At 29.2% G+C, this 14,997-nt stretch overlaps 2 protein-coding genes across 3 annotated transcripts in view; one reads left to right on the plus strand and one right to left on the minus strand.

Moving 5' to 3' along the window:
• LOC136990055 (atrial natriuretic peptide receptor 1-like) overlaps positions 1-3,262 on the minus strand; it is a 37,409-nt gene extending 34,147 nt beyond the window's left edge. The window contains exon 1 of the mRNA XM_067288396.1: positions 3,186-3,262. The gene's annotated coding sequence lies outside the window, so the exon portion shown is untranslated. The remainder of the gene's footprint in view (positions 1-3,185) is intronic.
• A 66-nt stretch (positions 3,263-3,328) lies between these two features.
• On the plus strand, positions 3,329-13,682 carry LOC136990059 (acetylcholine receptor subunit alpha-like). Of its 2 annotated transcripts, XM_067288404.1 has the most exons (7): positions 3,329-3,495; positions 6,770-6,909; positions 10,697-10,741; positions 10,828-10,937; positions 12,175-12,355; positions 12,430-13,239; positions 13,441-13,682. In XM_067288404.1, exons 1-7 carry the CDS (start codon positions 3,411-3,413, stop codon positions 13,636-13,638), a joined length of 1,569 nt encoding a protein of 522 aa, XP_067144505.1. In that variant the 5' UTR covers positions 3,329-3,410; the 3' UTR covers positions 13,639-13,682. The 2 variants fall into 2 exon arrangements, with proteins under 2 accessions (XP_067144505.1, XP_067144506.1); XM_067288405.1 differs by lacking the exon at positions 6,770-6,909 and having other exon boundaries at positions 3,430-3,495.
• Positions 13,683-14,997: the final 1,315 nt, after the last annotated feature.

A 14,997-nucleotide genomic window follows, 5' to 3' on the forward strand; every position in this document is an offset into this window, starting at 1 on the left:
AAAATTGACTTCTTTAATAATAAAGGAAAGAATTTGAAAAACTCTTAAGACACCTGAAACAAAATAATATAATTTAAATTAATGATAAAATATTACTCAAAATTCGTATATATAAGTCGATACTTTCGTTTCTAATTTATTATAAAATCAAAGAATGACACGCAAAAAAAATAATATTTAAAGTGGAAGAAAAAAAAAAGAATTTCATTTCTTTTAAATAAAAATTAATTTTTTTCTATTTTAATATCGATCTTTAATACACTTTCAACTATTCGAGAAGTAAATAATGAACATTTGTAATTTTTTCGTTATTTTTACGTTTTAATTAATATCGATCTAATGTCAATAATATTAAATAATTACTGGCGAACGTTTAAAGTAATTTATTATTATTATTGTTTTTAAATGGCTTTAAAAAATTGCAAATTATTATCTTATGATAGACAAATTATACTGTGTTATGTAATTCAAATTGACATTTCGTGATAAAAATACAAAAGTTATTGTAGAAAATTCATTTGTTCTCTCCGGCGGATCCGGTTGCTGAGTCATTTGTTTGTATTGGACATCGGGTAGTTTTTAATTAAATATAAAAATTGATTAAAACCTATTGTGTTCGGTTTTCTTTTATCCGCATACTTTAATTAATGTCTGGCTGCGAAAAAATTAGTTTTTGAAAAATATTTGCATACGCAAGAAATAAAGTTTATTAAAGATAGAGAGAGAAGAGGGGGTTCGTTTATTCTGTAAAGTTTATATGTTCTGTACTGTACTTTCGAAGATGACATATTATAAATTCAATCGTGTCAAATGTGAAAGTAGCGACCAGTCCAAGTGTCTATAGTAATTGTTTGATCGATGTCAAGCCTCTCTAGAGACAAAGAGAATGGACGGAATAAAATACCAACCGAGAAATAGCAATCTCCGGTGTTCCCAATTCCGAAAGGTTTGCCAACTTTTTTATAGTAAGCATAATCAATATTCGACCTATTTGCAATGTAACTCACTTCTGAAAAGTACCTGGCATAACGTTTCCTCTTCGTATAAATGTAAATATTTATCCTCTTCTACGATAACACCGACTATTAATATTGTATAATACGCCCTTTTAAATACATAATTCCGACCCTATTAAGCCATGATTGACACGAAGTTAGGGTCGTTAAGAGAAAAGTAAATTAAGGTCTTTCGAAGCGGGTAATATATAAATATTTATTAGATTATTCCCGGATTTTATTACGGCCAAAGAAAACTTTATTAATCCTAAATTGTTCGAATAATTCCTTTGCTGATCTTTAACGTTTCCGTTTTCTTTTACAGTGGCGCATTGTCCTGGGGTCCCGCCAACAGGGGGACCCAAACCGATCTTTTACAAATTCATTACTGTATTAAGAATATCGAAATTTAAATGTAGGTTCTATCTGGGTACCCAGCACCAGTCAGCACCCTTACGCGGGGCCCCAAATTCAAATTTGCCTGGAGTCCCGTGAATCTACAATGCACCGCTATTCTGTTATCCATTGCATTAACGTAATTTTTCATCGGGCGTAGTAAATTTATGCGTACGGAATCTACATTAAAAATTAACTACGTTAATGAACATTTCAACTATGAACTTTTGTGTCGAAAAGTCAGAAAAGAAGATCATCGTAAATTATCCGAACTTGAATACCATAACGGCGTGTAATTCTTATATTCCAGATGAGTTATTCAGAATGCGTAGCAGAATGTTAGGCAAATTGAATTAAATTTGTTTACAAAGAACACAATAAGCGGTTTCTATTTACACGGGGCACAGAGGTAATTGTTGTGATAACAATTTTTTCCCAACTGGGTATACGCGAAGAATTACATTTTCCTCTTATTTTTTGCTCTGTTTTGTAAACTAAACTTCTACATATCGATGAATTTTAAAAGTTTCCAGCATCTTTACGTATTATTCTCGGCTCTTGTATATCAAAAAAAATATTCTAAATAAACGTGATATTTTATAAATATAGTTTTTATTTATGATACACCACAACCGGTGTACTTTATTTCTGACAAAAACACAAAAGTCGCGAAAAGTATTTCTTATATCTCTCTCAACTTATAATAAAGTCTGCATTTATCAGGAGGGGGAGAGGAAAAATTACTATAAAATTCATCTTAATGCCTCGGGCATGTTTTCGGGTTTGTTTGTGTCTAAAAAAAACAACTTATCTAACTCGAAGGTAGTCAGTCCACTTAATAGTTTCATAGTCTGCATACAAACTTTTTACTTATTTCACCCCCTCGACCCATCCGTTATTTTGATAATTTATTTACTCGTGAATTATGTAACAAAATAGATTTTTGACTGGCTTTATCGTATTAAACACTCGCTTAAATAAATGAAAAACAAGGAAAATAATTAACTAGCCGATAGTAAATGAATCCAGGTATTAATCTTGACGTACTTTTATCGTTCAATCAGTAAACTGCATACACAGCATTTTAATATTGATTAGCAATATCAGCAATTAAATTATTTACAAAATTAAATCATATATTTGTTAAAATAATAAATAAACGCAAATTTACACACCTTTTCTTTAAAAAAAAAAAAATTGTAATTAAAATCGAATTACTTAAATTTAATTCAATACCTTAAGTAAATTATTATTAATTTTCGTTGTTGCGAATAATAATAATTCGTAATTGTAATTAATAGTTTTAAATGAATTCATTAGACTTATATACGTAATAATAAACTAAAGTTTGCCAGATAGATCCGCCGTTGCATAAAGTTTGCGTGCGATGTTATACGGTGTAGCCACATCCAGGAAATCAATGCTAAAATGTCATTTCGCTAGCTTTTCGCCGTTGATATTTCTGTATATGCAAATGAAAGAAAAATTCCGTGCATCATTTTCTCACGAATACCAAACTACTATCTGTTATTGACATTCATATAATTAATACGCGGCCTCCCCGCCCTAAGTTTTATATACGTTAACATTTCTTTTTTTAATGCCCCCCGCTATATTTCATTTTAATTATTTTTTAATGCGAATTGCATTATTATTAAATGTTTTATTAATAGGTATGTAACACACGCGATTTATTCGCCATCTTGTGTTTTTTTTTCTTATTTACTATTAAGCATACGACTCAATTGTTAGGCGCATATATACGTATATATATATATATATATATATATTTACCTATCTAGATATGGATGTCATATCGTGCCAATTTCCTCACCGGAGAAGAATATAGAAGTGACCAGCTGGTATTTTCTCAATCGTTGATGTGGCGACCTCTGGGGAGACTTCGTCACAACGCGATACACACTAGAGAAGTATAGTCGTAGAGTTGCTCGGCTTAGTTTCTCCATCATGGATATACGGTTTCGATAGAAAATATTAAGGAATCTACACCGAAAAAACATGAAGAAAGATGATTGGAAACGATTTCACTCCGTGAAAGGATATTTTTGGTTTAAAGCGTATTGTTTTTTAACACTAGTCAACGGTGAGTTGTAAATATACACTTTATTCTTAAGCGTGCGATTATATTTCTTTACTTTATTATTATTATTATTATTATTATTATTATTTTAAGTCTTGCACGAATTGTAAACCGAAAAAATGATTGGCCAAGATCAGAACAAACATTAGTTAGTGCCGGTTAAATTAAGTAAATGAGGAAAATTAATGAGTAAACCGAAAGGGTTTGGTGATGAAATGTCAACGTTGAAAAATTTCTTTCTCCTTACCTGGAAGGATAAGTTTAATTTTGTAGGCAAAGTTCAAATATTTGAAGATTTTAATTTAGTTTTATTTATTTTTTTTCTCTTCTCCTCTTCTCCCCTTCGTTCTTAATTTTATTAATTATTGTTATTTAAATGAGAGAATCGATATCTTGAAAAGTATATCTAAGAATTTAATTTTGCTGATGGTAGGTTTGGGAATATTTTACAATTTCCTAAATTTCTTTTGGCAGTTTACCAATATTTAACTCGTAAAAGCATTGTTTAAACTCGCACTTTACCTTTTCCGTTCACCTTTTAAAAAATAAAATAAATAAAAAAAATTTATAACTATAAAACGAGACCATTTAACAAGATTGTATCTCTTAAATTCATCTTTTGCTTTTATGAGTCTTGATAAACTATTGTTTTTATGGTTTTTAAGTAAAAACATAAATCGTATTTGTTGAAGAAAACATATCCGGCGAATTATTTAATCAATTTGCTTTGCTGGCCGCAGCTGTTCGGGTCAACGTTTGTTAAACATCATATATAAAATTTCGGACAAAATTTTAATCATTTTTCTCCAATTTTATTGACGGCCCTCCTATATCTTTTTCCTTAATAAAAATTTCAAATATTTCGCGATTGATTTTAATTAAAAATCGAATATGCAAATTACAGCAGCGGGATGTCGTGCAAACAAAAGTTTTCTTTTCCGGTAAACTCTGAGAGTGTTTCAAATTACCGCTTGAAATCAGTTTAAGAAATTTGACCGAAAATTATATTGTAATCAATGCTTTCGATTTTTAACATTTCTATTTTAAATCTATCTCTTTCGTGGCTGTTATTCGCAAAACTGAGAAAAATTCTACTTTCAATTTAATTTAAATAAGATTTGCACAGTTTGAATGAAGGAGAAACGTACAAAAGAAGAGAAAAAAAAGAATTCTTTTCTTAATCTATTCTAGCAAAAACACTTGGAAAAAGTACAAGAAAGGTAATGTAACAATTAACCAAAGTTACGAGATCGCAGGAAAAATGCTAAATAAAATATCTCGCGAGATAGAATTTGCATTATGTGTTTTATTCATAAATTATTACTTTATAAGCGTTACGGACAGAAAAATTCAACAAGAAATAGCTTCTAATGAAAACAAAATAACTTACTCGAAAGAAAAGTCAACATTTAATAAACTGAAGATTCATTAGAACAAGAAACGAAGAGAGAGATTTTTTTTTTAGTTTTCTTTTTTATATTCTACAGAAATTGCATTATTATTATTTATTTTTCTATCAATTATACATCGAACTTGTTACCTTTTCTAATCTCAAATCACTCGTCACGGTATATTAATCATCGAAGTTTATTTGTTGTTTATTATTGGAAATTTTGTTTTCCCATTGAAAATTATTAATTAATGGTCTGAAGAAAAATTTAAATTAAATTTCGAATACTTTTACGAAACTCGGATTGTCGCAAAAAGGAAAAAAACAAAAGAAAATAATGCAGCAATTTCGATTAAACGAGATAAAACAGTTGAAAAATTAGCGAAGTGAAATCATTAGATTTATGATGATTAAAAAAAAACCCGAAAGTTTAGTACTTTTCGATCAAATTTAATTCGTGATAAGCCGAATAATGCTGATGTCTATTATGAAAAATAAGCCGAAACCAAAAAATTTATTAAATTAGCCAAAGTTTAGTAATTGATATCCATTGGAAACTCTCTCACGATCGCTTCCAAGTGCAATTACAATTTGAGTAAAATAATTTAATTTATAATTCGAGTACACGATTTTTCGGGTGAAAATAAATATTTTTATGAATTTCATATTTTTTTTTTTTTTTTTCCAGCAGAGAGAGGGTTGATTATTCAGAAAGACAGGTAAATTATTGAGAAATTTTCTTTCTTTCTTGAGCATCTCGAGGAATCTCTTAGCTTGATTTCTTTTCAATTTAAACAATAAAAACAGAGAAAAAACTATACTCTTAAAATGGCAAAATATCGAATTACTCGCTAATTAAACAAGTTTTCTTGTAACATTAACGAAAGTTTGACGAAAAATGATTTAACGATGAAAAGAGCGTGACCGGGGCAACACTGCAGCTAATTGAATTATCCCTTTATAAATTAGAAAAGTTATATAATAAATAAATAAATAAATAACGAATAATTGTATAATTATCATCGTACCGATTTAACTTTTTTAATTGTTGTAATTAAAGTAAGAAATTTTTAATCTTTTGCATAAGCGCGGCCATCGGGCCTACTGTATTTATATCTCTGCGGTAATTAATTTAAAGATAATTAATCGACTTTTATGCATAATATATAATAAATTTTAAAGTTTTAATAAACTCAATTTATTTATTTATTTATTTATTTTAAATTTAGATACGAAATTTCTACGATATTAATAATTGCTTCTACACAACATTGAGTAAATGGTGTTAAAGACGTTCTTCTACGCTAAAGAAAACATTGTTAGAGCATTATTTAATTAATATACTCTGATTATTCAAAGGTTATTTGGTAAATAGTATATATAAAGCGATGATATTGGGCGGTAAACTTAATTTTATCTTAGAATTTCCATATAAATGGAAATCGCAGCTTAAATTAGTTTCCATCTGTTATTTTTAGTTAATATTGGATTTATAATACACGATAACATTGATGGAATGGTAGAGTATTGTGGTGCCGAATTTAAAAACCAATATGCTTCATAACCAGGTTAGAAAACGAGATATGTCAAAGCTTCTTATCCGAAATAGTTTGAATGTGGACATATTTTCGCACAATAGTATAAATAAAAGTGACAGGTGACAATGGAGATCCAGATATAATCTATTTTCTTCCATAAAATTTCGAAAAAGAAATAAAAAAAGAAATTTCTGAAATCTCCCGGATGTCATTTATGTCGTGGAAACGGTTAATGTCGGAGGAGTTATCACGTTTAATTTAATTAAAAAAAAGCGCAACCGAACGAAAAGTAGATGGATTTAATTCGCCGATTAGACATTAATTTATTGTTTTCATTGTCTTATTCCAGGTATTAATGCTAATCCAGATGCGAAGAGATTATACGATGATTTGATTTCTCGTTATAACAAACTCGTTCGTCCTGTTATGAATGTTTCAGATCCAATGACTGTTCATATCAAGTTAAAACTGTCGCAGTTAATTGAAGTGGTAGGTATGGTATGGTCTAATCTGGTTTAAGAAAACAGTCACCTTTCTTTTTCTATTTTTCGTTTCAGGTATTTCACTTTAAAATCTAGAACCGTATAAACCTTTTTTTATATATATAAATTCTATTCAAAACGGAACGAGTTCTTCGGAGTGCGTGTGTCGGAGGGGAGCCGTCAAAATTCCACTATTTAGAAAGTATGAATAGAATCCCGTGTAGAAATATACTGCTAGCTTTAAAAAAAGAAACTGGGTATTGAAAAGAATAGAAATCTAATCTAGCATATTAAAGTGAAAGCAGCTTTTTTTTAAAAAAAAGTAAAAGCTAAATTAAATTTCCGATTTTAAACTTATGGTTCATTGGCGAGAATAATTCGGTGAAGATCACCTTCGGCAATCTTCTACACAATACGGCAGCTTCGGAGTATTTGTTGGTCTCGTAGTAAATATTTTATTTTATATTATCAATTGGAGAAAACTCCTTTTTTTAAATTAAAAAAAAATATATAATAAGCAAGCAAATGCTTCCATTCTTTGATTCTCTCACTCTTCAAAATGGCGCACACCGTAAGCGATTTAATTTGTATTATCTTCGTCGTAGGTTATCGTCGAGATACAGTATTTTTATCGTACATTACCGCTTTTATTTGTTTCGTAGATAAGCGAGTACCTTAATGGCGAATCATGCTTATGTTTTGTCGATTGGTTTGTTTGTTATGACAGTGCATGGAATTAACTCGAAAATATTGATCCTTAAAAGCGAAAATAATTTGTTGTATAGGTATTACAGAGGCCTACACTTCCCCCCCTATTCGATACACTTTTAACTATTAGAACAACATTAATCGGATATTTTAAACATTATGCTTAATTACTCGCAGAAAGTTAAATGATGCACATTCGGTATTTTAAATTACCTAATTAAGGGACGGTAAGGATTTCGAATTCCAAATTAAAATCGTCACAGAAGTATTTATAAAAAAAAAAAAAATATAGAAAGAAGTAAGAAAGCAAGACGATTCGTCTCTTAATTACTATTATTTGAATTCAAATTTTTCATCATACCTCATCTATCTACTCTCTCTCTCTCCCTCCAGTTTGCTTATCTAAATCACCTTTAACAGTTTGTTTCTTCCAATAATTTTTATCGAAATGGGATTAAGACGTAAACTAGTAATAAAATATAAAAATAATGGAAATTTTTACAAAAATTTCTCTGTTCCCCCCCCTTTTCTTCTATTATATTCCACGTGTGTGTGTGTGTGTTCCTTTATTTTTGCATTACGAGATAAAAGTTGGTGTAATGAGATAAAAGACTTTTGCTCAAGTAAATTTATTAGATTGATCTATTCTCTCTCATATGTATTTTAGTCTCACCTGCTCTCCTGATTGTTTTAAACAGTTTATCCGTGACAAGAAAAATATAAAAATATCCTTGATTAAATAAACCTACAAAACACTGTCTCCTAATTTAAATATAGAATAAACTCAATCTTGTTATCCGTCGATACATTAATATTATGCATTAAAATTCAGAAATATAATAAAGTTTGACTAAGTATAAATATATATATATATTTTTTTTTCTTTCATTTTCCTCTTTCTCTTCACTTTTCTTTGGCATCTTGTGATGTAATAATTAAGAGTAGATATTACTTTAAATTTTTTTCCTTTGTATACAAATTTTTTACGTATAAAATTGCATTATTTCGTCAATTTATTAATAAATAAAAGGAGACAGTACATATAAAAAGTGAGAAATAAAATAATTAAATTACACAATCTGTTGAACCAAGTTTATTTAATTAAAAGAAAAAGAAAAAAAATTCATTTTGACGCTGCGAGAACACACACTTCTTCGTAAATAAAAGCGATATTTTTTTTCTGTTAAATTATCAATATTTTAACAGTAAATTAAAATAATTATTATTAATTTTTAACTCGTTATAATAATAAATTTTTGTCGTCGGAATTTATATTATTAAAAGGCATCGAAGGAGCCATTATGTTAATACTCGATATCGACTATAAATAATAATTTTCAATGTTTACCTTCTGATTTGTTTGGTTAAAATTAATTTCTCCGTATTGTACGGGTGTTCTGTACTTATAAGACAGATCAAATCGGTTCTTCGTACTTTTAAAATGATAAAATGACGTGTCCTGTACTTGTAAAATGGATAAAATTGTAAGATTCATTAAAGTAAAACGAATTTATTTACTTTAGAAAAATTGTTAATTATTCCAACGAATTAATTCTCTTAATATTACACAAAAGTTATATTCTAATAAACAAATATTCCTTACAAATTTCTGAATACTCCATAAATTGGACTAATGGATTTCCTTCTTATCATTTTCCTTTCTTAGATATAAACTTTGTATTATAAATATATTATTAAAGCATTCTTATTTTTAAATATAACGATCCATAAGTTAGCTTCTGATGGTTATTACATTTTCGGTAATTTGTTTAAAATCTGTAAATTTAGAAAATTTCTAAACTCATAATATTTCCTAAGGGATAGAGAAATCTCATCATAAATTCTGGTAACATATCACTAGTCAAAACTGTGAAGGGGGTGCTTAAGTATACGAGTATAAGAGCGCTTTAGGTACGCGAAAATCTGGTTAATGATAAATTTAATATGTACAGCATCACCTAATACGGAAGAGGACTGGGCTATTCAGTTTAATATTTCTTTATATAGAAACGAAAAAAAAAAGTAGATACCGAGAATGTAGTAAAGACATTCGCTACAAACCCCGGATTTTCAATAAGACCTGGCACCTTGCCACACATCAAAACTAGGTGTGTATGAATTTTATTTCCACTATATTCATTTTCGTCCATTACATTTCTATTTCGGATCCGAAGTGCATAAAAATTCACACACGTGTGAAACTCGAACATTTATTAACGTAAATTCAAACGAACGGTAATAAAACACAGTTAAATTTATAAATATTCTCGATTTTTACATACAAACTAGAAGTACGTTTATAACTACAATGAAAATACTTGTTGCTTACTTCAAATATTTTTTATATTACTTTGTATTATTTATAACCGGGAGTGAGCTTGTTTCTTTTCGGTACGAATGGATAAACAAAAGTAGAGAAAATTGCGCTTGTTATACGTTTTATAACAATACGTATTTGTTATATACATATATATATAATGCATAAAATGTGTATTTAACACGGGAGTTCGAGATGCTATATCTTTTCTTTACACGGGCGATCAATAATTAATTAAGAATTCCATACCAAACTTCTGTTGCTGTAATTTCGTTCCTTTACCTAAAAATTTCTTTAGTTCTTAATTTTCGGTCGAAATTGATAAGAGAAAAATATATTATTATTTTTTTATTCAATAAATAATCATAAAATTATTTTCCTTGGATTAAAAAATATATTTAAAAGAGTGGAAAAATAAAATGATTTCGTAACAAGTCTTATTCGTCTCGACTTATAATTATTCTGCGTAAGAAAATTTATTCAAATGATGTAATTATTTTTCGATAACGTTTTAAATAAGTAATTAGATAAATCTAATGTGTTAAAAAAAATTATCATTTAAATCTAAGTATTATTATTATTTTTCTCTACTTGTAATTAGTAATGATCGAAGAAAAACTTATTTATTAAACACTAAAAAATGTCTCTCTTACAGTAAAACCTGTCTAAAACGGAAAATATATTGGGCAATTCCCGTTTACGCAGGTTTTACTGCGTATATTAAATTAAAAATAACTACGTATTAATTCGTCTTTTATAATTCTTTTAGAATCTGAAAAATCAAATAATGACGACAAATCTGTGGGTAGAACAAGTACGTTAAAGTTATTTAAATATTTTATAGATTATATTAAATTATTTACATATATATATATATTATTTTACTATATTTGTTCTCAGTATTGGCACGACTATAAACTTACTTGGGATCCAAAAGAGTACGGAGGAGTGGATATGCTTCATGTGCCTTCCGACCATATTTGGAGACCAGATATCGTGCTGTATAACAAGTAAATACCCGAATTTTCTACATAATTTTACTAAAAAATATTTAAAAATTTATATTTTTTAAGTCTCGGTATTACTATTTTCTAAACTATTTTCCCATTCGTTTTCGACTTACCTCACTCGACTGTGTTAGGATAATAATTGTTTCCTGTTAAAAAATACTTATTAAAAATGAATAAACACACGGAAAATATAGAATATAACGTATGTTTTATTTAAAAAAACAAGCAAAAAGTGGTGACTTTCGAGGAACGAAATTCCAGATGAAGTATAAAAGTAAGCTTTTATGTTTATTTCGAATGAAGAATTCTCGATGAATAATTTACAAGAACATAGAACAAAACAAGATTCTTTTCTCAAAAATTGTTTACGGATGTAACAAAACAGCTTACACTCGTGAAATATTTGAAACTAACTCGAGGAAATTGATTCGGTTATCGATGCTTATTTAAAAGATTATTCTTTAATTCGTGTATTTGCACCAATTTAAAGTAATATTCTGGCATATTTTTTTTCTTTTTACATAATCTCGCCGTGTAAGATTAGAAATTTTTGGATTTTTATCTCTTCTTTATTTATTTATTATGTTAGTATTAGATAGTGTAGAGCTAAATACAATAACTATTATACGGAGGACAATAAATCAAATAGATACGAATAATATGGATAGCCTAAGTTTCATTTCTTAAAAGCTCTTTTTGACATATTTCCATAGATCATGCAATTTTTATCTCCATCATCACACGATTTGTTCTCTCAGATTGAAGTTAAATTTGAATTTATCGGGCCAGATAGGTTTTTATAAGTTTAATCGCTTTTTATGCGGTAAATAAAATATATACGTAACCATTTTAATATTTTAAACGAAAAAATAATAATAATTTTATCGTTATGGATCTAGTTTAGTGGCGTAACTTCTGAACGGGAAATGTTCTCTGCCCTACGAAGCTAAACACGGGCGTTTTTTGCCGTAGAGAAGTAGTGAAAACTTTTTAATTTTTCGGTCACGAAAACACGAGAAAAAAGAGAAAGAAAAATAATGAATAAGGCTTTATTAAACAATTATTTTTTTATCCAGAAACTGAATTGTTTCAGTTATCGATAATCGATGAGTTATGTTCATCTGGCAACATTAATTACAAGAGAGTTGGTATTTATAAGTTGGATGTATTGGTCGTAAAATGTGTGTAACGAATTTAATTGGAAGTATTAGGTTTTACTTTTTACTTTTACTTTCAGTGCCGACGGTAATTTCGAAGTGACACTAGAAACTAAAGCCCAATTAGATCACAATGGCATGATTCGATGGAAACCTCCGGCGATATATAAAAGTTCTTGCGAGATAGACGTAGAGTTCTTCCCTTTCGACGAACAAACGTGCGTTATGAAATTCGGATCGTGGACTTACGACGGATTTAAGGTACGTTTAAAAACACCGCTTAATATCTGTTGCCTCCGAATACCACAACTGAAGCGAATAAATTGGTATTCCAGGTAGATTTACGGCACAGGGATGAAGTTTCGGATACGAGTTTAGTGAAAATCGGTATCGATTTATCAGAATTCTATCTGAGTGTGGAATGGGACATATTAGATGTTCCGGCAGTACGAAATGAGAAGTATTACACCTGCTGCGTAGAACCTTATGTCGATATTACTTTCAATATCAGCATGAGAAGGAAAACTCTCTTCTATACAGTCAACCTGATTGTTCCATGCATGGGAATATCGTTTCTGACAGTCTTGGTATTTTATTTGCCCTCCGACAGCGGGGAGAAAGTGACACTTAGTATCTCTATCCTGTTATCGCTAACCGTATTTTTTCTATTATTAGCAGAAATAATTCCTCCCACCTCGTTAGTGGTCCCGTTGTTAGGAAAATATTTACTTTTTACAATGATATTGGTGACTTTATCCATTTGTGTGACGGTGGTCGTACTCAACGTTCATTTCCGAACATCTTCCACACACAAAATGGCGCCTTGGGTCAGGCGAGTATTCTTACATGTTCTTCCAAGACTTTTATTCATGAAGAGACCAGCTTATCCTTCTTCTGAAAACCTTCGATATTATCATAGAAACGAAGATTATTCGCCTAGGACTAGTTTAGATTTCAGCTTAGGAAGACCATTTAACGGTGGATGCAGGATACACGGGCCATCGAATACCATGGAACTGCCCATTATAGAAGAGCACAGCCCAATAGGACAAAGAAGACTCCATTTCTGCCCAGAATTTCAAAGAGCTTTGTATTCTGTCCATTGCATCGCCGATCACACTAAAAGATACGAAGAGCATATCAACGTAAGTGAAAAATCTATCCTAAAGAAATCAGCCATAATTAACTTAATTGTCTCGTAGAATTATCTTATCTTGCGCTTTAGAAAAAAAATACTTTTGCTCCGTTATCGGATAATTAATCGCATTGCAGATTATCAATTAAATATTATGATATAGAATTTTCAGTATTTTACAAGTGCGATAAAATTTATATTTAACTTTTAGGTCAAAGAAGATTGGAAGTATGTGGCAATGGTTCTAGATCGCTTGTTCCTTTTAATTTTCACAATCGCTGTTATGGTTGGTACTTGTGGAATAATACTTCACGCACCCATGTTATACGACACTAGGAAGCCCATAGATTTTGCATTATCCAAAGTAGTAGAAACAGAAACCGTCCATCAAAACAGAAGGCATTCATAAATTCTATGCAAAGCAAAATCTATAATTTAGTAGAATAGGAAAAGTTTTCAGTTATATAATGATTTTACCAATAAAAGATTTATTAAAGAAAATATTTATTCTTTCGTCTTTTAATTAAAATTCATTCGCACTTTAATTAATTAAAGTATTCAATTGTATTTAAATTAATAATTAATTCCGTCTGGTCTCTCTCTCTAATCTTTCCTTCTGTTATTAAATTCGGTGATATATTTTTTTTATTGTTTTTAAATGTGCTTATTATAATGAACACCAGATGGCGTTCTGATAAAAGGAAAAATTGTGCTGATACGTTTTTACGTCATACGAAATGTGTTGTAGTTTGTTTAATAAACTGTTTGCAAAGTTTGATATGAAAAGTAATTAAAATTCTAGATACAGAGGAGCGAAAAAACATAATAAGCTTAAACTAATATTTTAAATTTTTTTTCTTAAATTTGTCAAGATAATGTTATCAATTATAGCTTATTTTTTAAAATTATTGTTGTTATAAGTATTATAATCTTTATTTTAACACTTAAACAATTTTATATATATTTTAAAATTTTTAAACTGTTAGTTTAAATTTCGGCTACTAGATGGCAGCAGAAGAGCGGAATACTAAACGAATCGATATTCCATTAATTTGGTTATTACTGCTCCCAGACATGATTTATATTATTGCGTTTTATCGCTGAATATGTATCATAAATATTTTTTAAATAAATCAGCGCGTATTGATTTATAGTTGCAGCTTTATCTTAATGCAGAATTTTGATGGATAATATAGCGCATTAGAGTAAAAAAAAAACGAAAAAATGGGGAAATGTAAGCAATCTTTATTCCCCCCCCTCTTTTATATAAAGTACAAACCACTGTAACAACTGAAAAATTAGCCATTTTCATAAACACATTCACGTTTAATCCAAGATTTTCCGGCATTATTAAATATACGCGTAACAGAATCGTGCAGTCGTATTTACCAAATGCAAATAATTTTAAAAGGCTGATTAAAAATTTTTAATTATTCATCCACAATATGTCATGCGAGATTTTAATTTGCGAGATTTAAACATCGACGTTAGACACGATTCTCATTATTTATCTTTTGGGACTAAATCCGAGCATCCATAGTTGTCTAGACGATTAACCAAAACGATAATTACCATCAGTTTCTAAGTGGTACGATGATATACTTACAGCGAGGTAAAAGAAGAATAAAATTACGCTATCATCCCGCGGCATTTCGGGGGGAAGGAAAAAAAAGAGAGATGAATAATCTTTTTCGATATATTAAAAAATTCCAGACAATGCATTAAATATGCTGCATTATAGATTTAACAATGTTATAAATAAAAAATG

Source organism: Centruroides vittatus, unplaced genomic scaffold (genome assembly GCF_030686945.1).
Source record: "Centruroides vittatus isolate TY-2023 unplaced genomic scaffold, ASM3068694v2 scaffold_861, whole genome shotgun sequence".
Lineage (NCBI taxonomy): Eukaryota > Metazoa > Arthropoda > Arachnida > Scorpiones > Buthidae > Centruroides > Centruroides vittatus.

Excerpts from the sequence above, each read along its gene's own strand:
- LOC136990059 (XM_067288404.1), top strand. The coding sequence starts at position 3,411 with ATGAAGAAAGATGATTGGAAACGATTTCACTCCGTGAAAGGATATTTT. Across the intron at positions 3,496-6,769 it reads TTTTTTAACACTAGTCAACG|GTATTAATGCTAATCCAGAT; the intron begins GTGAGTTGTAAA and ends GTCTTATTCCAG. Across the intron at positions 6,910-10,696 it reads TGTCGCAGTTAATTGAAGTG|AATCTGAAAAATCAAATAAT; the intron begins GTAGGTATGGTA and ends TAATTCTTTTAG.